The sequence below is a fragment of the Strix uralensis genome, chromosome 5 (assembly GCF_047716275.1).
Source record: "Strix uralensis isolate ZFMK-TIS-50842 chromosome 5, bStrUra1, whole genome shotgun sequence".
Classification (NCBI taxonomy): Eukaryota; Metazoa; Chordata; class Aves; order Strigiformes; family Strigidae; genus Strix; species Strix uralensis.
This window is the reverse complement of record NC_133976.1, coordinates 83,040,188-83,065,006: the sequence shown is the minus strand read 5'-3', so window position 1 is coordinate 83,065,006 and position 24,819 is coordinate 83,040,188. Positions and strand designations below refer to the sequence as shown.

At 41.0% G+C, this 24,819-nt stretch overlaps 1 protein-coding gene across 2 annotated transcripts; it reads left to right on the top strand.

Moving 5' to 3' along the window:
• The first annotated feature begins 46 nt into the window (after window positions 1–46).
• TIGAR (TP53 induced glycolysis regulatory phosphatase) lies at window positions 47–13,268 on the top strand. 2 transcript variants are annotated; one of them, XM_074872032.1, is made up of 7 exons: window positions 47–117; window positions 2,112–2,149; window positions 4,380–4,501; window positions 8,008–8,085; window positions 10,849–10,959; window positions 11,384–11,596; window positions 12,996–13,268. In XM_074872032.1, the coding sequence occupies exons 1-7, from the start codon at window positions 86–88 to the stop codon at window positions 13,011–13,013; spliced, it is 612 nt and encodes a 203-aa protein (XP_074728133.1). In that variant the 5' UTR covers window positions 47–85; the 3' UTR covers window positions 13,014–13,268. The 2 variants fall into 2 exon arrangements, with proteins under 2 accessions (XP_074728133.1, XP_074728132.1); XM_074872031.1 differs by lacking the exon at window positions 12,996–13,268 and having other exon boundaries at window positions 11,384–12,870.
• The last annotated feature ends 11,551 nt before the right edge of the window (window positions 13,269–24,819 follow it).

The window sequence follows — 24,819 nt, the reverse complement described above, 5'->3', positions numbered from 1 at the left end:
GGCCCGGAGGAGGAGGCGGTGGCGGTGAGGGGGGGTGGAGGCGGGGCGAGGCGGCTGGGCCTGCGCCCACCTGTGCGGCCGCGCCATGGTTCGCTTCGGGCTGACCGTCGTCCGGCAGTGAGTACCGCGGCACCCACCCCCCCCTCCTCCCGGTCTGCGCCCTTCCCCCGTCTCCCCGCCGGTACCGGCGGTGGATCTCCGCCCCCCCCGGCCTGGGGCGGTCCGTGAAGCGCGCGCGGCTCCCTCAGGGGGAGCGGCCCCTGTGTCAGTCGGCGGGGGGCGCCGTGAGGGAGGTGGCGGGCGCGGTGCGCGCCGGGCTGGCCTTGAGGGGACCGGCGTGGGGGGTCCGCGCCCCCCGGGTCGGGCAGGGCAGGGCACGGCACGGGAACCCGCGCTGGGGTACCGCCGTTAACCGGGTCGGTGTAGTTCGGGACTGATGGAAGTGCGGGCTTACACGTAACATCCGTAAGCGCTGTTTGTGAACTCTTGGGTGACTGCTCGTGAGACCTTTCTCCTGCCAGAAGCTCTCTGGCGGGGCGCAGAGCTCGTTTAGGAATGCTAGTCTAACGTTTCTGCCGTGAAACGTTAAAGAATTGGTGTTTGTGGCTTAGTTAGAATTGTTAAAGTGAGTTTTCCTTTCAAGCTACAGCGGATATTGAGGAAGATTTGGCCTTAACTACACTAAATAGCTCCAGCTTCCTGCAATTGACAGTAGTTAACTGTTTAATTTTTATGAAAGCTAAGCTTTTTTTCTCCTTTAGCATAATACAGTTTTAATACTTGATCAGTGCAACTGCAGAGATCACTTTTTGTTTGATTTCTGATTTTCCTCCTGTTAAGAATTACTCTTGACTTCCCTTAAAAACCAGGATTTGCTGACTTGGTGCTGTAGTTGCAGCCTGCCTTTGACATCGGCTAGAAAACGTGTGAGCCTGAAACGATTTGTTGAACTGGAAATCTGCAGGTGAGACTCTTGCAGACACTTCAGAAAGATCCCAGTTCATTCACCAGCAAATGGATGGGAGTTCATCCATCAGGCTGTGCCTGCGTAGGCTGTGCTAGCTTAGTGCTATTTGGAAAACGGCACGTTCTGCTCTTCCCCCACCTCCAGCTGATGGCCGGCAGGGTGGACTCACCCTGCCCGCTTCGTTTTCCTCGGGAGGCTGGAAGTAACTGTCAGGACATGAGGTGATTTAATCCTGAAGGATTAAATTGCTGCCCCCTGCGCAGGGAGAAATTTAAAGCATACTAAAATACAGTGTTTTATCTTAAAATTACTGGCCTTCCGTGATCAGTTCCCTATTTGGGACTCATCTTGAGGACTTCTGCACAGCAGTGGTGATAGTTCTCTGTATAAAAACCAAGCGGCACACTTGGCCTTAGTACTGCAAAAAATCATGTGACCTTTCAGTCAGGGCAGGAGTCTCAACGAAGTCAGCATGCTTAACTTTGTTTCTGTCAAGTTTAGTTCTGAGATTTTCCCTCCTAAATAAATCTGCAAGTAGTTTTAGTCACTCTTCTCTTGAAATACCATCAGTTATGGTTTTCAAGGTATTATATTCTAATTCCTAAAGATGGTGATGTTCATTATTCTACTAGTGTTCGTTATTCTACTAGTTTTTCTACAGCTTTATCTTCTTACACGCTGTCTCTTCAAGGTGTGCAGCCTGCTCTGCTGCTATCTTTGATTATCTCTTGAATTGACTTCCTTTTAAAGCGCAGAGGTCCAGTTGGCTAGCACATGCTTTTCCGAAGCGGGCTCCAATCTTCCTCTCCAGCATGGAAGTGTAATTGTAATAGATAAATTATGCTGCATTTATGATAAGTTTAAGAAATTACTTCTCTTTTATTCCAGGTAGGTTTGTCTTAGTAAATATTGACAGCATGATTGAGGCTGACTACTTGAAAATGGGATTTTTTTGTTCTTCAGATACGTCTTTTTCTCTTTTTTGTCTTCAGATACGTCTTTTTGAAAAGAGGCTCTGCTGTACTGTATCTCATTTTTCATATTCAGACTCTGCTGTCTCCTGTTGGTATCTAATGTAATAATAATGGGTTTGAACATTCAGTAAAATCGTGAGTTAATTTTTTTTGTTTATAATCTCTTTCAGTGGAGAAACAAGATACAACAAAGACAAGATACTGCAAGGTTAGTATCAGTTATTCTGCTAGCTTGTTAGAGATGGAAAATTATTCTTCCCTGCAAAATGTGAAATCCTGTAACCAACTGCTGAAATGTTAAGTATTATTACGGAGTAATATTGCAAACCTTAAGAGACTTTATTTGTAAGCCAGGACGTTAGCTTGATAGCTTTACAGAACTATGAAGATTCTAAGTCAGTCTCCACATAATATCAACAAATGGCGATGCATTTCTGGCATCAACAGGAGTATTAGAATAGATCCTTTTTCTAAACAGGGAGGAGATAAAAAGTTACCTGTAATCAAATAAAGCGATAGCAGTGCCTGTTATTAAGGATGCTGGAGTGTCCTGTAGCACCGTGTTGAATCTCAGTGGTGTGAGGTCTGGGAAAAGGGCTTCTGGGGCTCAGGGGAGAAGTGAGAGCGGCAGCTCTGGTGAAGAGCCAGCGAGGTGCACGTTTGCACGATGGAGTTGATAAGGAGCTGCCAAAGGACGGATAAAGGTCATGTTGTGAAGGAGGCTGTTGCCTTAAGAAGGTAGTCTGTCACCTGCAAAAAAAGCCTAGAGTAGAGCAAGGAAGAATGAAAAGCAGAGATTGTTTAAGTGCTTGGATCGTTCAATCCCAGCTCTTTTTGTAGGAAGGCAGTCTTTAGGCACAACGTTTAAAACCAGACTTTTCCTCAGTGACTGCAGACTTGCACAACCAGAACTGAAAACGCTGAGCTGCTTAGATGTCTGTTGTAGGAAAACAAAGGCTTGCCGCTACGAGGAGCCTAACGGGGCTGTACTCTGAATAAATAAACTTTATACAATGCTACGTGCTGTGAGGAAGAATGGTGCTTCTAAATTTCGCTACCCCTGTTTTGACATTGCAATTTACAGTTCTTGCAACATGGCTTTGTGCTCATAATAAAGTGAATAAAGAATACTCCTCTGCTTTATGTTCTTAAAAGTACCAATGATGTCTTTAATTCCTAGCCCACTTTGTCAAATGACATGTAGTAGGTTCCTCTCCCCTCTCCAGTGCAGAAAGTGAAGACTGCTTTGTGTTTCGAGAGGTGTAAGCCATACCAGTGTGGTGGGGTCCAGGTTCTCACGTGGCTGTGTTACAGATGAGGTGCTCAGAACTCAAGTCCTGGACTTCTGCTGTCCTGTCTTTTGCTATTGGAAGCATATAAATGATTGTGCATTTGTTTGGTGAAAATTGTTTCTGTCGTTCTGGATCAGATGAGAATTACACGCTCTCTGCTTTGACTTCCCTCAAAAGTACAATAGGCGATACAGGTGTGGACATAGCAATTTGTTACAGTTTGTCCCTCTGCCACAGTTTTGTTTCTCCTACAGACTGAGCTGTGACAGGAGCGCACCTATTTAATTCAGGTTGGATTACCAAAGTGCTGGTTCTCTCAGTGCTGTCCTACAGCTCTGTGACAGGCTAGTTTCACAGACTACTCTGGCTGAAAACAATTTTTGGAAGGGTTGCTGCTTTTCAGCTAGGTTTGTTCCATCAACGTGCTTGCTGTGCAGTTGCGTGAGCATTGGTGTCAACGTGCGAGGTGGGGTAGGGGAGAGGAAGAGACCGCAACAGATTGTGTTTACATCAACTGTAAAATTCTTGTGAAACTGTGTCTTTGGCAAAGAGTGTGTGCTGCTTTCCACGTTACACAGAATCCCTTCTCGCCTCATTTCTTCAAGGCATTGTCAAATTTGGGGAATGGGGAGGAGCAGGCGTTTCATATTTGTCAGGGCTTGACTCTCCCAATGTGCGTGTTTTTTCCGTATATGTATTTTAGTATCAACAATGTTATCTCAATTTTATTGTCCTTTTTATTTACAATCAGCAAATATGTTTATAGAGTTTCAGTTGTGAGATTCCTCTCGCAGGAAGCCTACCAGTGAGCATTCTAAAAAGGACAAGTGATTTGAAATGACTACTCACATTTAGAAAATGTAGGCCTCTGGTTTATGTTTAAATTTGTCATGTGTGTACATTAATATAAATATCATTGATAACGATCCTTCTGTCTTCCTAGGCTATACTCCCTCTTTTCATGCAATTTTTGTGACTGAGTTAAGGGAAGACCAGAGGAACAGTGACTTTTACTAATGGTTTGCTTTACTGAGAGAAGAGCATTTTATTGCGACTGAGCAGATTCTTTATTGCTGCCGTGCTTGCCCAGCTGCTAAATGATCTAAAATTTGCATGTCTTAATGCTGATGTGTTTTTATTTTTTAGGTCAAGGAGTGGATGAGCCGCTCTCTGCAACTGGTTTCAGACAAGCAGATGCTGCTGGCTCATTTCTCAGTAACGTGAAGTTTACTCACGTCTTTTCAAGTGACCTCCTTCGAGCAAAGCAGGCAAGTGCTTCTTCAGGCAACTGAATGTAAATATTAGCTTCGGAATTTGGCATTTATTTGCTATTGATGATGCAAAAATAATAGAGTGATGGAGAGCCAAAAGCTATTTTGATGGACTTAGAACTGAAGTTTGACTTGTGTAGAATTCAAGGCAGTCTCTGAGGGGAAATTTCGATGAGAACAGCTCAGTTGGGAGGCGATGAAGGCCAGCTGGCTTTGCAGGATGTCGTGCAGTCTTGTTCTTACGGACTTCCCATTTTTTCTCTGAAGAAACAAAAATTGGCAGTGATGTTGTTGTAGCGTCTTATGCATTGCGGCTGTACTCTGTGTTTTTCTGAGGAGTGCAGACCAATACAGGCAAGCTCAAGTTTTGCTGTAAAGTCAGTACAAGGATCATTAAAGGTGCAGAGTTTGGGTTTTGGCAGGAATGTAATGGCATGCCTTTTGCCTTGATGTACTATTTTAATAGGTTAATTAAAGAGGAAAAAATGTTAGTTACTGAGTGGGATTACATGTGATTTTGTGTGCAAGATTATGAAATACTCAACAAATTAGGGAAACAGAACTTTTAAAGGTAGAGGCATAGATCAGCTGTTCTAGGAGGGTCATGTCTCCTGTGGAAGCCCTGTCCTTAATTCTCCCTTCTGTTACTGGCTGTGATTTCAGGAGACACGTAGGCTTCACGTGGTTGAAACTACTAAGCTATTCTTCATAGTCCTGCTGGTTGCTTGTCTTCTGCTCTGTTGTCCTGCTACAAGTCTGTGACACATCACTGTAAACCAGATCAACAAAATCTAGCATAAACCCCCTTTTTTTATTAAAACATACATGATTAATGTCGCTCATCAGTTTTGCAGCACAATCCCATAAACTGCTGTAGCAGCACATCTTAGGCAGAAAGCAAACTAGAGAGGCAGGGAGGGAGGAGTGCAATGATTAGATATTTTAAAAATGCATGCTAACTGCCTGGCAAGTCACTTCCTTTAAGTGTGCGAATGGCAGTGATTATATTTAAAATCATTAATAGCCCTTTATAACGTTTGTAAGACTGTCTGTGCTACGTGCCTGCCTTAAGGGGATTGTTTTTGAATGCTCAGCCACTTGAGGATGAGGTTGGTATTTTTTTTCCAGGCAGACTTTTCCATGAGATGCATTTGCGCACTCATAATGTGGAAGACAGACCTGAATTTGTCCTTTGCGTAAAGAAAATGTGTTTTGCCATTTGTTTGAAAAGTTATCCAGACTTTCTGGAAGCTTTTCCAAAGATGTGTAAAGCTGCGGTTTCCATTTGCTTGGAACTCCCTTCTTAGGCAGCTGCAAATCTATGAAGTGTCCTTTACTACGCTGTCACTTCATAGCTCAAGTATGAGAGGAATGTGCAAGTTCCCTTGCAAAAGAGGAAAAAATGCTTTTTAATGAAACTGTTAGAGGTAAAGTTTAGTTTTCCTTGCAGTGTCTCCTGTATCAGCCATAGGCAGGGTGTGTACTGGTTGCTGGAACCAGGAGTGGTACGTGGTCCTCTGGCCTGTGGCTGAGAGCTGAACGTTCAAGCCCGAGCAGGACAGGAGAAAACAGGGATGTGTGCAAGGAGAGTTGTACTAGCTGGGCGGGAATTCCGAGAGCTACGGGAGGTGCAAAGGGAGTGGGTGTGGGAAATGCAGAGAGAGGCTTTGCAGGGAAGCCAGTTTGAGAGAGTAAACCTAGGAGGGAGGGTGCAAGCCTAGCTCTGGAGATCAGCAGTGTGGAAGAGAGCAGGCAGACCTGCAGTGTGAAAATAAAACCAGACTGGTTGGGCGGACTGGGATGTGGTGTGAACAGAGCAGAACTCTCTAAGACTTGTAAGCTTAACAGAGCATAACACCAAAGTCTGCAGGGGAATATGGGGCCTTCTGTGAGATGCTCATGCCATTGGGATAAGAACTCTGCAGCAGTGATGGTAGCTTCAGGACTGGGACAGGCTGGGCCTTGAGAAGGATGAGAGAAAATCTTTGAATCCTTCTCAGGTGTGAAGTGGGGCTGATTATCCCTTCTCTCACTGTGGTACTGTGAAGATTCAAGAACGTTTCTAAAGCGTGCTGGTATTCCAGTAATGGATAGGGTGGGAAGGGTGTGAGGAAGTTAATCTCTTCTTCAGAGCAGATTTTGGGTTCAGCACAGCAAATGAGGCTTCATGTTTAATATTCACAGTTCAGAGTATGAATTACTGCTCAGTAGAGGAATGTTGTCTATTCTATGTACTGAACACGATCTCAGTCCTGGAGAAATTCCAGGATGTAATCGTATGATTAACTATGCTATTCATATGTACAAGGAAGTTGCTTCAACCCTATCTGAATTTTAACATTATTCTGTGACAGAATTTTAAAGTTGCAACTTAAAACAATACATTAAATATGTCATAAAATCTTGTTAGCACAGCAAGGCTGCTTGTTGTTTGCCAGAATCCAAGGAGCCTTTTCAAAATGAGTGAGGTCTTTGAATGTCAATTCGACTGGATGTGGACATTTGCACAAGACTTTCAGCTGATGTTACCAGACAAAACCGTCTGCAAATCCAGTACAGCCTTCACACTTTGGTGCCTATAAGAACAGGAGCAGTTTAGCCGTGCTTTAGTTCACCTGGTTGGCTGTACAGTAATCCAACACGCTAGAGCCTGGCTTAGGCAATGCTTTTTCAAAAGCAGTATCAGAATTTCCTCTTGATCAGTTGTCTTGCCCTCCCTGCACCCCCAAAATCACATGCTTCCTTGAAAGACAGACATATAGCACAAAACTGAAGTCATCCAGACTATTGATAAAAGCAAACTAAGCCCTTTGGGTTTTCTCTGTCTCTTGGCCATGCTATCAAAAGGCAGATGAATACAATAAGCTAGCTTTTTTTTTTCTTTCCCTTGAACTGTATTATCGAGTGCATTTCTCCCTCCTAACATAGAGGCTGACGCTTCGGTGTGTTGCCAGCAAACGCCCTTCCTGCATTTTAACTTCTTCGAGAGTATTTGATTTCTGAGGTGCATTAAGTAGCCACTTGCCAGAAAGTAATTCCATTTGTTAGATGCTGTGTTTTTTGCAGTCAGATTAACTGATCGGTTTTTAGGAAGGTACTGCTTGTGAGTCTGACCCACGTACTACATGTAAAGAATGTGTCAGCACGATTGCTTTGTGAGTGGCAGTATCCTCAAGAGAAGATGTGGCTTTTATCCTGGTAAATCCTGCTGCGGCCGTATGTCTTGCTGCCCACCTTTCATGGGTGCTAAGTGTCTTGAACTGTTCTGGACTTTGAATTGTGAAAGAACTGTCAGAAGATTGCAGCTTTCCTACCTTTTGTGGCCAGACGCAGGCTGTATATCCAATTCTGACAGATGCCTCAGGCTGAAAAACTTTTTTATCTCATTTGTTTGGGTTGTTGGGTACTACTGATGTGATTCACACTGGCTGTGGTGGGGTAAGATGGTCTTGTTATCCCATGAGAAAGCAGCTCATTGACCTGACTGTATATTAACTTTTTAGACTGCTGCTACAATTCTAGGAAAAAACAAGTTTTGCAAAGATTTGGAAATCAAGTATGATGCAAGACTTCGAGAGAGAGTAAGTACTAAAAGAGTTTGTTCTAATACTGAACACTGAACAATTTGAAAATGTAACTTATTGCTGAAGGATATCTTGGCTTATTAAACGGTAGGTTTAACAGTGGAGAGCACTATTTGATGTGGTTTTAATCACTGAAAACTGAACTCTTCACATCAGGTGCTATAAATTGTTTGCAGAATTGTGAAGCGAAGCCAAAATCTAGTGCTGAAACTATGATGCTTTAATGATTTAAGTAAGGTAAGATTTACACGTAGAGGAAATTATCTTAAATGTAATAAAAAGCTTAGCTCTGTTTTCTAACCCCATATGTAAAGTGTTAAAGAAACTCCCTCTGCCTACCTTATCTAGCCTGATGGCACAACTTGTTATTGGCTTTTTGGCTGTTTATACCTTTTCATTTGCACAAAGACTACTGAAAATCTTTCTGCTGCCTGTGGAACAGTCTGCTTTCCTGATTAGCCTCTCTGCCTGATAATAGATTTGTACCTATCTGTTTTTAAGTGTGTCTTGATCAGAATAAACTCAGATGCTGGCTGTTTCCGCTAATGTAAATTGCCCTTCAGGTGCTGCACTGAGAGTGTCAGCTGAGTTTTAAATAAGGAAATGCTAAAAAACCTGAAGTGGGATGGCATATTGCCAGCAGGCAAATAAGTGTTTAAGGAGCAGAACATGATTGGGTTGTCTCTTTCTGCCAGAAATTCCAGTCCTTCCCCCTGAGATCAGCAAGTTAAATGCCTCGCAAACTTCTTTAGTTGCTTAACCACCTGACATTTCTGAAAATATTATGGTTCCTGATACAGAAATTTAGAAAGATAATCTTAAGTCTCTGTTACGCTTTTTCTCCCCTTTCATGGTGTTTGTGTGGATTTATAGAAATGCCAATACAGTGTCTGCAGGCCACAGGTTATAAGTCACTACTCTGGATAACTGGAATTAAGTTTGAACTGCATGAAAAGAAGCCAGGTCCTTTAAAAGAACATATGTCATTGACCCTGTTAAGAAAGTTTTGTTCTCTCATGCCTTGCTTTCCTGAGAGAAGTCTGGAAAAAACGTTTAAGATTAGGATTTCGTTTTCAGCAGCTTCAGAGCACTTATTTCTTCATGTCTTTCTTACTGCTCTTAAACTGCCAGTATTTTGCTTTAGAGAAGGGAATTGAGAGGCTGAAGTAAACGTGTTTCAGTACATTTAAATTCTGAAGACTGTAATAAATTAATTATTATGGCATCGAATTGCATATCCACAGCAAGTGGATAGTGACATAGAAGTCAGAAAAGCCTCAGTAATGAGTACGTGTCTGTATCCTAGTCACCAACATCTGGACCGTGTGTAATGGAGCTTTTGACAGTATAGCATCAGCTCTTACTTTCTCAAAGTAGCCATAACTGCAGCGTTTTCACTGTCTTCGGACATTCCAAGGAAAGACCAAAGCTTTCCACTTGAATATATTTTTCATCTTTTGGTGGTAGCGAAGTATTAATCTTTGGAGGGAGAAGTCTTAATCTGTTTAGCATTGTTAGAGAGGTGCCTGGAAAGATGTTCAAGGTCAAAAATGGTAATGCACATCCAAGTATATATTTCTTGTAAAATACATGACTGATGAGAAATATTATGTTTTATAATGTGACTTCTAGTGATCCAGAATAAATGGCTGGTATATATGGGTTCTTACTACTGTTTCTCATATGGGCCTTGCATTTGGGGGTCTTGGGAACAAGCATGTCATTAAAGATAGTTAAATGCATGTTCTCTGACTCCATTAGCGTATGTGTTTAAGATTTTTTTTTTTTTGCCTTTCTTGTTTTCTGAAAACACTGTCCACAGCAGTATTGTATGTCTTGAAGAAGTGGGGGGAGGCCTTAATGTTTATTTTAATAGGTAGAGTACTTGTGGTTTTTTGTCTTTTTCAAAAATTCTGATTTTTAAAATGCACTCCTCCTCTGTTGTGGAGATTTCAGAGATATGTAGAGAAGTTATTTGTTTCTTATGAAAAATAATTGACAGAATCACATGGTCATCAAGGTTGGAAAAGACCTTGAAGATCATCCAGTCCAACCATGAACCTCACACCGACTGTTCTCAACTCCACAAGATCCCTCAGCGCTGGGTCAACCCAACTCTTCAACCCCTCCAGGGATGGGGACTCCACCACCTCCCTGGGCAGCCCATTCCAACACCCAGCAACCTCTTCTGGAAAGAAATACTTCCTAATATCCAGTTTAAACCTTCCTTGGCGCAGCTTGAGGCCATTCCCTCTTGTCCTATCGCTTGTTACTTCATTAAAGAGACTCATCCCCACCTCTCTGCACCCTCCTTTCAGGGAGTTGTAGAGGGCTATGTAGTCTTTCTGCGAATGAAAAGTAAATGGAGTTTATCCTTGTGTGAACAGCTACAGACAGAGGTGTTTGCAATGTAACCTCAGTTACAGAGACACTTGAATTTGGTGTGCTGAGGAGGAGTGTCAAGAATGTAGGAAAAAATCTCAAGGCAAAGATCAGGCTGAAGGTAGTGTTTTGAATGTTAGTATGTTAGTTATGTTAGTTTAATTAGTATGTTAGTTTAAATGAGGTGCTGTTCTTAATGTATTTCTGTATAACATACATATACAATTCTGTATTTTTATATATATATATACACTTTATATACATACTTTTAACTTCAGTAGCAGATATAAAAAGAGCTCCTCTGCCAGTATTGAGATAAAATGTAAGAGGTAGTTAAGCTTGCATGTTACACCGCTCTTTGTAACTTGCCTCTTACAGAAATACGGTGTTGCAGAAGGAAGGCCTTTGACTGACCTCAAAGCTATGGCAAAGGCTGCTGGAGAGCAGTGTCCGTCATTCACACCTTCTGGAGGAGAAACACTGGATGAAGTATGGTATTTATTTATTTGTGCCCTACTTTCTAGGCCGTTTTACCCGTGTAGATGCAGCTGTTGCGCACTTAGAAACACCGTATTGAGAGCGTAGCCCAACCAAAGGTAGTTACTTCCCAAGCTAAAATCACTACTTGACCTGATTACAGTGGCTGCCAAGTAGGGAATCTCTTTAGAACCAAAATACTGATTTTATGATTGACTTCATAAGTCCTTGTTTGCAGAAGGATGATGGCAGTTACTCTCAGCCTTGGCTTTGGAGGGCAGAGGAGTTTTTAAAGCATTCGGTAACTTATCATTGATTTCTGAGACTTGTCTGTGATAAATGTTTTTCTTTTTGCTGAAGTAGTTATATCTCAGATTTCTAGAAGCCAAAGTCTCTTGCATTCTTCACAATGTGCTCTTCTGACCTTTCTCTTTAGGTAAGAGAACGTGCAAGGGATTTTTTTGAATTTCTGTGTCAGCTAGCTGTTGAATTGGAACAGAAAGAGCAAGATGCGCATGGTGCAGCAAGCAGAAGCTCAGGAACACCTGAAGAACAGTTAGTTTTCCCTTGGACAAACCACTGCAGTGAAGCAGAACTTAGCTCTGATAACGGTGGAGCTTCTAAAATATTAGATGCCAATATATTAGTGGTAAGTCATGGAGCCTACATGAGGAACTGGCTTGGTTATTTTGTTTCAGATCTCAACTGTACTTTACCAACAAATTTAACAAAGTCTCAGTTGTCTTCTGTCAGTCCTAATACGGGAGTTAGTCACTTCATTATAAAACTTGAAAATGGGAATTTGTTAAAACCTGAAGTCACATGTGTTTGTCTTAATCAAGACTCTCACTTAGTGGATGTGGGAGCTGAATGTGTAGCTCCAAAAGTGTTTTAAGAGTCTTTGTAGGGGTTTTAGCTCACTATTATACTAAGCTTGGGTAAAGGTATCTGTAGTAATTACTGAGACTGACTGGAGTTATTGACACTAAACTGCAAAACTGAAGACATGGAACTGCTTACCATCTTAAAATAACATGATTTGCACAGTCCTAGTGCCTGATATAAGTTGGCACTGGAGAAATGACACAATGTTCTTTATGAACAGAAATGTGATGCTTCCAGTCACTTGCATATCTGCTCCTATAGTGCATATTTTTAAAAACTTATTTTCGTTAGCCCATAGTTATTTTGGCTATCTCCAGGTAAAAGAGTTGGGGAGGGGAGAAGAATGGTACCTCAGAGACAAGTTATACTGTATTCTTGTTTTATTACAAAATGCTATATTGTAATATTAAACATTATGTTGTCTTAAAATAACTTTTTTGAATGCAATAGTTTAACCTAAACAGGAGCGTTGCCTAGTGGAAAAGGTTTGGTACAGGGTCAGGGCGTGTGTTCCTGGCTCTGATACTGAATAGCTGTGAGACTCTGGGCAAATCTCTTTTCCATTTGTAAAATGGGGATGATGATACACCTACCTCACAGGAGTGTTTTGTAAGAAGTTGTTAGTGTTGTTGAGACCTCCGTTGAAGAGCACTGTACACAAACATAAAGTATTTATTTTTAGCTGTAAGGAGGATGAGGAACTTCATGTGCACATAGTTGAAATGAGGGTCTCTCTTCTGAAAAGGAACCTTATCGATCGGGTGAGTTGTACCCGACTAGAATCCTGTTGTCAATCACAAGGATACACTTGATGGATGAATATTTTTGCCTAGAATTAGGCAAGTTTGACTGCTTGATGGTTGCTTATAGTTGCTGTTAGTACTGCATTTTTTTTCCCCACTGGGGTGTTTGTAGTGTTACTGTGTAAGCTTATCTGATTTATGTTATTTATAATATCCACATACCTTTTCTGCGTTTGCATATTTTAAGCCTGTTTAAAAAATTAAATTAAAAAAAATTAAAGGCTCCTGAACAGCATTCCATTTTGTCTGTATTTCTTTTGAGATAAAATTTTTTGTTAATATTACTCTATGAAGCTTTGCTTAGATCATAAAACTGTCTTTTTTTTTTTTCTTTTTTTTTTTCCTTCCGAAAAACCCTAGGCTGGTCTTTTACTGTGAAAAAGAAAAGAGCCCTTTTTAGGGCTGATGGATCAGTGCCACCCTGACTCTTACCTGGAAGAACCACTGATGTTAAAATGTTAAGGACGTAAATTGCTTACAACTGTACAAATTTAACTGTTTGAAGTTTTGATTTCTTGTAATTTTTAAAAATAAGTTGTCCTCTGTACTTTGAACAACTCGGCTCCTTTACCTTGAAGCAGAGACTTGAGTTCTGAGGAGGAAAAAGAGGTTGCTATTGTTTCTTTGAAGAGGTGGGCACCTATACTTAACTGCAGCCCTACAAAAAAAAAAACAGCAACAGAATTACTTAATCCAGCTGTAGTGACTGTACTTTGCTTCGGTGACTGTGGTTCATTAGGAAAGTTCTCCTGATTCCTACCTGAGCACAGATTGGGGATCTCCCTCCCTTCTCGGTGCTGTCTGTCCAGTCCTGCTGAGGTGCCGAGGATGCGGTGCGAGGTGTTCAGCCCTGTGGTGGCCAGAGAGGGCTCCCAGAGCCTGGAAATGAACCTCAGGCTTTTCCCTTGTAGCGGGGGTTGTTTATGTAGCAAATAACGGCGAAACCATCTGCCGCTGTGTCTGAAAAACGGGTCCGTAGAGGGGAAAGCAGCTTACGCGTGTGTGGAAAGTGGATACTAGTCACTGGTGTCAGCAAGGGTTGGTCTTTCAACCTCCAGCACGTTATAGAATGTGAAGGACTGGATGCCCTTAAGTTGGGTTGGTGAATTTAAATTGGAGTTTTATACTGAACTTCTACGTCGATAGACTGAACTGGTTACTTACTATCAGCTGGATTCCTTCCATTTCTTTACAAACGCAGAGGAAAGGCACTTCCTTATGGCTTCTCTTTCCCCGTATGAGGCAGCTCATAAATGGGCAGGTGTACGTGGGCAAAGTTTTATGACTGGGGGTTTTCCTGCAAACCTGAAATCTTCATAACATAGTATCCTGGGAAACTTAAGATTTCTCAATAACATAAAAACAAGCTTTGGTCAAAATGGCTCCGTTTCAAGTTTAATTTTATATAAACAGCCTTTGTTCAAAACAAAGGGCTTCTTAAGCAAAGTGTTTCAGTGTTATTCAGATGGAAAAATCTCTGAATTCAAATAATCACAATCGAATGTTTAGAAAATTAGTAAAATATTTTTTTTGAGAAAGCCAGCAAACTGGAAAAATCCTTGTTAGCCAACCATTACTGACATTATGCATGATTACCACCTAAACAGTAAGTTTGTACTTATGAAATTAAAAAGGGCCTGTTTCAATTCAAAAGTACAGAGATGATAGTGGTAGCTTGAGCTTAAGGCATCTTTGAAAGCATCCATAGCTCTTTGTCACAAATAAAACAATTCTTAGTATATTAAAGGAAATAAGTTGTGTACGCAGGAAGGAAAAATGGGAATGTGGGCTTTTGCACAGACCCCTCAAGCTTCTTGTGAAATGCGTCTTCCTAGAGGACTCTGGAATATTAAATTGATGATGACAGCCAAAAAAGGTGGAAAAGTTAATCACGACTATTAGGAGAGTTAATGGCAGAGGATGGGCGGGGAGCTCATTCTTAATTTGCTTGTCCCTGGTAGTGCCTGTTTATTTCAGGAAGGCTGAAGCAGGAGACTATCCTGTCGGTGCTTTAAATAGCTTGAACTTTTCTGTAATTGCCGTGTCCTGAATTTGGTCAGCCATTCCATTAATGCTTCTTGGAGCTGGAGTAACCAAGTTGAAAATGTGTATTCTTCATCAGCCAGAAAATGAGGGGGGACCTAAGAGGTTTTCCTCCTTAAGTCAGTAACTTTTGTCAAATACTTCAAAACGCACCAGTGATTTGTGTGCTTCCCTTCATTTGAAAGGCTTCTTTTTTGCCTACCCTCGAGCAGGTTAATTAACATTTTATTCTTGCTGATGAGGTAAATATCTTACAGGAACATCTACTTACTTGCTAAATGCTTCGCCCCTTCCTGGGTAATACTCTACCCACCGGGATTTTTGACTCTTTCTCTATAATAATGTTTACCTTCTTTAATGTAGTTGTAGGTGGTTAAAACTTAGACCCATCCTAAGAAACCTGTCTTTATGATTGTTTTCTTTAAGTTATTGTTAACAAATCCTTTCATCATGTCTCAACTCTTACATAGGGCAAGCAGGCAGTACGATAGTGTCTGACCATGAAAAATGTCAAAGGGTGAGACCAAGTTTTCTAAACAGCTCCTGTGTTAATGAAGTAACATTTTACAATGAAAAACTTACGAGCCAGAATCTTCTAATTAAGACTGTTAAACACACTAAATTGGTGCAAACACATCTGCCAGCAGCCGGGGACTATAAGCAGCCAAGCATGTTCCGCAGTTCCCTGTGTATCTGCACTTGACAGCGTTGGAGGCAGGGTCCTGGCCTGGGTGGTCTTATAGCCTGCCCTAATAAAGTTACACTTTTAATTTCACCTTTGTTATATCAGATGTAAGATTCTCTATGCATTAAAAAGTGAACCAGTAATTTTGGAAGCTTCTGAATTTAATTGTAAAACCTTTTTTATTTAGGCCTGTGTATAGTAGTGGTCTTTTTAAATCTTTACATCCACGCTGAGGTTAAATCTTCTTGCTCTTTTAATAAAGTGACTCTCGCACATTTGTACAGTAATTCTGTACAGTTTATTGGGATCATGGGAAAGGAGAGCTGCAGTTATAGATGGTTCTGTTAGGAATAGTAACAGAACATAAATATTTGAGGGATTACTCAGTAGTGGGCAATGAATGTTTTGTCCTTGTGAAATGCCAGTCTCTAATTAGCAGCAGGAGACAAGGCCTTAACTACAGGGTGGATTTTCAGCGGTAGCTGCCAAGATGTAAGAGAGGCTGTGAAAGCAGATCGAGCTGTTAAGCACATTACCAGGATGATGAGAATGTCAAGTGATAAGGAAAAGGTACATTTCTTTTGAATAGCTTTGTAGGAAAATAGAACTACATGTTAGAAACATCTCAGCTTGCCCACACACTGGCCTGTAGTCAGATCTGAGAGAACCAATGGGTGCTTTAAAATTATCTTTTAAACTGGTGAAGGTTAAAATAAAAGCTGTCATCACGGGCTTTTTCAGCTGAACAATAGGGAAAGAAAAGGTGACTGTGGAGATCACCAAGATCAAGAGGAAACTCAGGTCTGCTCCTTTCTAAGCTAATGTTTTGCTGAGGAGTATTCTGCTCCCAAACAAGCGATGCTTTGAAAGGTGGGAGAGTCGTGACCTCCTTTGATAAAGCCATTGCTCATGTTCAAGCAGTGCTTTACCAGGCTGGGCTTGATTTGGGAAAGGTGACAGGAGAGACAAAGAGGAGTTCAGAGTTCACTGCAGGGTAGCACACTTGTTCCTCAGTTTTGACTCCACCACCACCATCTCCCAGCAGGTCTGCTGAATGTCCAGCAGTCACCAGGCATGTGCTTTGGCAGCACGCGCTGGGAGTATCACAGTTTCCTTCCTCTAAAGTATCAGCCCTTTTTCAAGATATTTGCTCTATTCCCACAGTTCTCTGTTGGGTTTATGTTTTCCAGACATAGCCCCGTCTTTGCAATAGGAGGAGGTGGTGGTTGTTTTTTTTAAGTACGCAATTTAGATCAGATGCATTCTCTATCCAAGCTTTTGGTATTTCATGAGACTGCCTTAGATCCACAGCCCACATGCCTGGACCTAAAATATGTCAGATTTTCCCCAGATGGGTCCCTCTTGTGAGGGCTTTGGCCACGAGCCTGAGGTTTTTGGATATATAATAATCCCAGGCAAATGGCAGCTGCATGAGCACAAATCAACTGCACAGTGTGTGAGCTGTTTCCCTGACATCTGTGGATATGGCAAACCCTCTGTGTGGGTGATCTGTTTGTGCGTGGTAAATCCAATGCCGTTTGGGCAGGTCTCCTGTGCTGAGACAGCTCTAGTGTCACTTGCAAATGTCTGGGATCTCCTGACATGCAGGGAGCCCTGTATGAGTCTACAGATGTTCTACCTGAACACCAGAAGCTGGTAGTGGAGTCCCTGAGAACACAATCAGAGAATAACAGCAGAGGCCCTGAGAATAGGGACAGAGGGGGATACCAGGATAAAACCACAAATCACGAATAGGCAATTACTGGTCGCTAAAGGAATGCTCCTGAGGTAGCAGGAGCCCTTTTGGGGCACGATGGATGGGATACTCTTTCCCTTTGACAGCCAGTTGGTTGATCAAGCCATAGCTGAACTGAATGGGGTGATGCACTAGGCTTGACTGTGATAAATCATGAATATATTTTGGAAGAGCTAGTTGCTGAAAAGTGAATTTACAGAAGTTAATAGTTGAGGTAAGAAAGAAGGTTTTATTGCAGAAGGGCAAGAATCGGAAAATTAGTTTAATAAGGTCGGCTATGCTTAAGAATCACAAAATTAAGAAGGTCGGCTATGCTTAAGAATCTCAAAATTAATAAGGTCAGCTATACTTAAGAGCCTTAGATGGACTTAATATGGAAAAAAGGGGGGGAAGCTTTGCTTGTTTAAATCAGAGATGTAAAAATTATGTAGAAGTCGCATCCTAAACAGGCAAAAATTATGGGGAGGGTCTCTAGGCCCTGTTACGTCATTAATCCTCTCAGAACAAGTTAGTGATTCTGGGAAGAAAGCCTATAAGGAGTAGATATAAAGTTGTATCATATAGAACATTGTATCTTAGCTCTGAAATTATGAGAATTTGCAAAATAAATTAAAGCAAGTAGCAAAAACATCTTGAGATATGTGTGTATCAAAATAGAGAACGAGGAAAGGAGTATCAGAAATGTTGCAGTGGGTGGATGGAATAGAACTTAGATAGTCTTAAATTATATCCCCAAAATGAATTACTTCATTTACAGCGGTATTGAACACAAGGGTAAAAAGAGGATGGATAATGGGAATGAGGATACGGAAAATACCACATTTAAAGCCAAGAATTAAAGAATTTAATATGCTTCTGTCAGGGGAAATGACTAATCTTTATCCCAGAATTCTGAAAGCACATCTAAAATTACACATCCGTAAGCAAGTATTTTAAATAGATCTGTCACGTTGGGCGTGGAACCGTATGACTAGAGAATAGAAAATAAAATATTTTTTATTTGAGAACAGAGGACAAAGTAATCTGACAGAACTGTTAGTTTGACCTTAATAACATTCAGGGCTTCAGAACAAATTCTGAAGGAGAATGTAATTACAGACAAGAGAGGTAAATGAAACCTGGAATATAATTAAATGAATTTTTACTGTAAGTAGTTCACACTAAACTGATAGTTCTTTGATGAAATAACTGTCTAGGCAAGGGAAAAAATGATGGAATATGATCTAGGTGAATTTTAATTGAACACTTCACACAATGCCACGATGGAAACCATCATCTCAACTGGAAAAGATAAATGTTACTGTGAAAAAAAAAAAAAAAGGTGAAATAGGTATGCAAATAATCTATGGGCGTATGAGTAAGTAGTAATGTCCAAGGTCAAGCACTGAACTGGAGTTAATATTTAAATTCCTTATGGGGCATTTTTTTTGTAATGACTTTGAATAAAAATATAAGAATGTGGAAATATTAGTGAGGAAGCATCATGAATAACCACATGGGTCAGAATATCATGCAGAGGAAGAAATTATTAACTTGAGGAGTGATTAATTTCAAAGGCATGGCATGAAACCACCTACTATGGGCTGCAAGCGCTGGCACTTCGATACCAATGACAAGAATGTCCTCTACAAGCTGGAAGAAAAATACTGAAAAACAACAAAGGAAGAGAATAACCTGGGGTAATATTAACCTCTGACTTACTATGGGTAGTTGGTGTTGTTGCATTTAGAAAGATAAGCTCGATCCTGAAAGGTGTTTCTGGTCATTAATGCCATCGCACGAGCACTGATGAGATCTCACCTGCAACACTGTGTAATTCTTGCCACTTTCGAGGAGGAGCTGGGAAACGTAACTCTACCTTGAAAATGGGAAACAATGACCTGGGTTAAGTAAGTCAAAATCCTTGAATTACTCAGATAAACACCACCAGCATTTTGTAGATTTCCTCTAATCCATAGATCTAGGGGTTGGTGTTTAATGCACGGTTAGTTCTGGGGGGAACGAGTAGGCAATATTTCACTTAGGAATGTTGCTGGTTCTAAACTGTGCCTTCCTAAGCATGTTGCTTATCCTGAAGGCTCACAGTCAAGAATGAAGTTCACTCTTGAGCAGATAAATGGTACAAGTCCTGCATCTTATTTAAATGCTCGGAGTAGGGTTGGAGAAGGGGAGACCTACTTTACACAAGGATTTCAAGCTCAGTAAAATGCAAAAAAACCCCATAGAAATTGAGGTTAAATTTAATTAACTTGCCAATCCTACTCCTGAGTCTTAAAATCAGTTCTTCTCCCTTCTGAAAACATTTGGGCTGTATCTAGGATTGTGCCGTAGACTCAGCAAATAGACTCCTGGCTTATGCACCAGACGTTGTTCAAATACAGTGAAGAATTGTTGGGGATGAGGATTTGCTCAGAGTTCTGGAATGGTCGTATTCAACCTGCTGTCCACAGTGTGCTTCAGAAAGACCACACAGCCCTCAGCTAAGTTACTAAGCAAAATACTCAGGGGACACAGGATGGTAGGTGATGAAAAGGGCCTAGCAACAGCCCACACAGCAGGCAGGAGAGCAGATCCGGTGGTTGCAAGAGCCTGTGTTATACTCAGTAGGTGTGGCTTGTGCTAGAAAGTACTTGGTCCTTCCCCGTTGTTACACCTGAAGCACTAACAGCCTTTGAGCTTGTGCTGGCAAGTCCAACAGCCCAGCCCATGCCACAGGAAAACTCGGGGGCCGATGGGTGTTTTGCAAAAGCCTTTTTGTTCTGGGCTTTGAGCACCATTACTGTCTGGTACTCTTATCAAACACGATTACAGGGTTATTACTGAAGAGCAGTTTGTAAAATTATACAATTTGCAATGAGATAAAACCTAGCAATAGAAAGAATAGCTGGGGGCTCTTGAAGAGGCCAGCTCAGCCCCCTTTGCTCCTTGTCCTTGTATCTTCAGCAGCTCTGGAAGGAGAGAGCACTGGCCAAAGGCAATGTCAGGGTCTCTGGAGGGAAGGTAGAAGGTTACACGAAGGCATCCAGCTACTGTAATTCCAAGCCCCGACCCAGGCAAAAGAAGCAGGGATGAAACGGAGATGGGTGATGTCTTTGCAGGGGTTTTTGTCCCCTCACTTTGCAGGCACATGTTACCTGTAAAAAGGCCAACACAACTGATTCTAATGACTCTCTAATTTGATTTTGCCTGAAAAATGAAAATTGAAAAATGTCTTTAGAAAAAGATGTTTCAGATGTGTACATAGGTGGACTAGTTTACATGCAGTCCAGCTTTCTGCTTATTCTTTGTAGCAATGTGGACTTAAAGAGTTAGATGATAAAGCTTTCTGTATTTAGTAAATAAATAAACAAAGCCCAGTTAACTCTTTTGTGACGTCCTCCAAGAGTCTCCATTCACACTGCTGTTTGAGTGCTGTTCTTTAATGTCACCATTTACAGACACCTCTAGAAAAAGAGTTGTTTCACTTTTCAGTTGCATTTCCCAGAATTTGTCTGGCCTAGAGATGGGGATCAAGTGCTTTTTTTAGGAGATCTCTGCTTTTAGAATGACTCCAGGAACAGGCAGTCTGGATTTCATTGATTATCCTTTGCCGTTATCATCCATGCTGTTGCCTTCAGTGCTGTGCTAAGGTACCTTGCAGATGCTTGGTGTTTTATGTGGGTTACTCCATAGAGAAAATGGTCTCAGAAATTATGATTCATATCATTCAAATCATAATCCATAGAACAACAGTCTTTGCATTGTTCCTCTTTCTCAACATTTTTTCCTTGCTTTAAGATCCCGTTGCAGTTTCAGGTCATAACAGAGCAAGCTTCCTGGGCAAGGAGAGATAACAATTGAATTGAAAATTCATGTTTGTCCTGCACGTGGAAAGAGAGAGAGGTGGCAGAGATGGTTTCTGGGGCCATGGCTGCTGCTCTGCAGCATGCTTTCTTCTTATTTCACTGTGCACAGCTTACTGTGAATGAGTTGGAACAGCCCCAAGGCAGTACTGAGATTTCAAGCGTGTGAGAGACTAAATGATACCAGCTGATTTTTTTAATGATACCTTGGCACCTATTAAGTTTCTCATATACTTCAATTCTGTTGCACATTCCTGCTGTGCTGCTTCCCCCTTTAAGTCTGTGGACCTAAACTTTAGCAACGGGAGGAGAAAGGGATCTTGGAGAAGAGAAAAGAGTTCCCCACCTACCTGACCACCCTCCCACTGAAGACCCCTGTCCTCTTGCCCACAAAGTGTGGCAGTACTGTGGTACCTGGTGGTAATATGACATTTCTCTTGGTATTGGCACCACAGCAGATGCAAACGATGCTACTGAGTATGACAGCTCCACAGAGTATTTGCGGTGAGGGACAGCACTGCGGGGAGATCATCTGTCAGACCCATGGGCTCTTGCTGTTTTGCAGCTCTCTGCTGGGTCTTGGTGGGCCTGGGGACCGTTGCAGGAAAGAACTATGGGGATGGTATCTGCAATTTATTCAATCTGTGACCTGTCTGCTGCAAAGCAGAGCCTTAGCATAGCCCTAGGAATGGAGTTAGAATATTTTGTGTGAGCAGTAAAGGTAATTTCCCAAGTATCTTTTGCCCTATGACCTTAGAGCCAGCATCACAAATATTTCCTAGCAGGACTAAATTTCTAGATCAGTGGTTTTCCGTTGCTTTTGGGTTGCATAAGAAGTTTCACAGTTGGGGTGACAATCTCTTCATGATCAGTCTAGAGCTACTAAGACTTTGTTTTCCTCATCATCTTTCATGGTTGAGGTGCATGAAACACCCAGGAAGCTGCAACATAAGAGTCTGAAAATCACAGGGGATAGCGTGACACAAAGATTTTCAGACATGGCTACTATCATTTGTTCACTCAAGTAATTCTGGAATGGGGAGCTTGAACAAAAGATGCAGAATCCACCGTTTAGAGAGAAGGAAAAGTTTATTGGTACTTTTATAAAAGGAAACAGTCTCTATAATACATTGTTATATTTATAAATATATTTATAAATATTCTGTGGGACTTAAGACCCACTCAAATAAATAAATAAATATTGCAATATAAATAAGTAATGCTTTCTTATAGCTGGTGATTACCAGCATCTCCTTTGAAGAATTAATTCTTTTGACATTGCAGTACAGTTCTTCATATTTACAAATATGTTTTTTGATGCAAAATCCACTTCGCATTCACTCTTAGCTTAGAGACTCAATCCCCTGGCTACTGATGGAGTGAGCAACCCTTCTTACTTTGCTCTAATGTATGAATACAGACTTGGTATGGAGATTTAACCGCACCGACACTTCTCGTCAAAGTTTGATATGGATGGAGACAGAACTTTTCATGATTCAAATTGTTGTAGGCCCATTGACTTGGAGTCCAAGACAGCCCTGTGGAGCTTACAACAATTTATGCAAAATTAAAACTTCACTCGTGTAATTGCAGTCCAGAGTTCTCAAGGAGCAAAAGCCAAAAAGAATGGTATAGGAAACAAGTAAAATTATTAAATGAGAACATACAAATAAAATCACACCTCCACTGTATAGACAGCAAGGTAAAAAATCTTCCTCTATTTTGAATAAGCAAGAAAATACACAATTATCTGCCCACCCTGCAATTCTCCTAAATCATTTAGAATCACTCTTCTCCTTTTGAACCTAATCAAAACATGATGAGTTTAGAGGATGAAAACCAACAAATTATGAGACAGAACTCTTGGTCTAATCCTAATCATTTGGCTTGTCCTGTGCTCCTAAGAACTTATATGAATTAGGTATCACTCCACACAGGAAAACTATTCTAACAGCAGAATCAGGCTCTATGACTTTTCTAACATAACAGCTTGGATGTTGTAGATAAAGAGGTATCATGTATATATTCATATATAGGGGGAAAAAAGATATTTTAAATGCTGTCAGCAGAACAGAGCCTGTACTAAATCCAGAAGAATTTCAATGAAAGCAAGAAACACAGGGGGTCTTATTTTGATTTTGTTACACTCCTGTAACTCCAGTGGCTTCAGTGAATTACTTCACGAGACAGAAAAAAGAACAGGACCAGAATCCAGCCTGATGTCTTTTGCATTATTGCTATGAGCACGCCTGGGACAAATGTAGCATTTTCAGGCTGTTGTCAGGCTGTTAAATATACTAAATAAACAAAACAGAAGAATCTGCATCTTGACATGCAGAAAATGCACACACACCAGAATAAAAAGCTTTTCTCAAACATTTACCACACCGGATTATTGTGCAGCTCATCGGTACCTTGCTATTGATTTCTGCAGAGTACATCAAGAATAACTTTTTCAAAGCCACACAGGTTTAAGACTATGGGAAGATCGAATCAACATAAAAAGAAAAAAGGGAGAAAAATAGCTAAGTATGTACACAGTTTTCAGAGTCTTGTGGAAATGAATATAACTCCATTAAAACCAATCCAGCTAAACTGAATTCTACCAGTTAACAATTTGATGTCTGAATTACAAGGAAAAGCTCTGCTCTGCAGATATCGCATCTTAATTAAAGATTTGTAAACTTCAGGTGTGTATATGGAAGTTAGATTCTGATAAATTAACTTACCCATAACATATACGAATCTAGGGAAAAGATTTTGTCAACATTAGACATCTCTTGATTAATATTAAAGTAAATGTACAAGTATAAAGCTTCTGATACCTGCTCAGAGCTAAATAGAAACATGGATGCTAAACTTAGATTTTCCTTTTCTAAATACAAACCTAATTTTCATTCATTAGATGAGAGTCCTCATGAGCTATTAATACTTTGACTCCTATAAGGCATATTTTTTGCATTTTTTTCCCCCTGTATCGTTCAGCAGTGTGAAAAACAAAACATCCTGTTTAACACACTACTGATTATTAGTAATCCCGGTACTTCTCTCTGGGTTGGAAATATGCAAAACTAATGAATGTCTCTACATTATATGCCCATACTGTGATGCTAGAATTTAGTGAATGTAGAAGTGTGATAGAGAAGCACTTGAGAGACAGTGAGACTGTTGTCTTTTCTTCTCAAACCTCAGCTTGGATTCAATAAATGTCAGAAATCACTCTCTGCACAACACCATTTACACAACAATTGATCCTGTCCTGTTGTCCTGTCAGTTACTCCAATTTCTGTGTGTGCTGCTCCTATGACAGCAGAGTGGTCACTTCTTGACTCATATGGGCATGAAAAGAGACTGAAGTTCCAACTTAACAGCTAAAAACATGCATTGTAATTTTTATATGATAATATAACACACCATCGGTTGTTTGTCTGCTGTGCTTGCACAGCTGGGGGTGGTGCTCCTAAGAGGATTCCCTGTCTCTGTTGGAATTGTAGATGCTCCAGGTCTCTTCCCGGTTACATCAGTAATGTAACATCGGTTTCTCGTTTCACTAGAACGAATTCTTCTTTTCACTGATGCATACTTAAGGTGATTCAGACCCTGAAATGTTTGGTTCGTATTATTCTTTTCATAAATGTATCTTCTCTCCAGTAAAAGAGACCCCCCAGCTGGAAAACGTGCAACTTGTTTTTTCAGTAAATTGTCATCTGTAAGTACAAAATTTGAAATAAGGATTTTTTTCCCAATGTCTTTCAGCTTTCTAATAGCCATTTTGACATTCAGACTGAGTGTGCTAGACGGTTCCTTTTGCCTATTATATTCACCCACGCCTTCAGTCTGCAAGTGACGGGGCCACAG

Coding starts and splice junctions, on each gene's coding strand:
- TIGAR (XM_074872031.1), top strand. CDS start 86: ATGGTTCGCTTCGGGCTGACCGTCGTCCGGCA. Junction 4,502..8,007: donor ACCTCCTTCGAGCAAAGCAG/GCAAGTGCTTCT, acceptor TTAACTTTTTAG/ACTGCTGCTACAATTCTAGG. Junction 8,086..10,848: donor ATGCAAGACTTCGAGAGAGA/GTAAGTACTAAA, acceptor TGCCTCTTACAG/AAATACGGTGTTGCAGAAGG.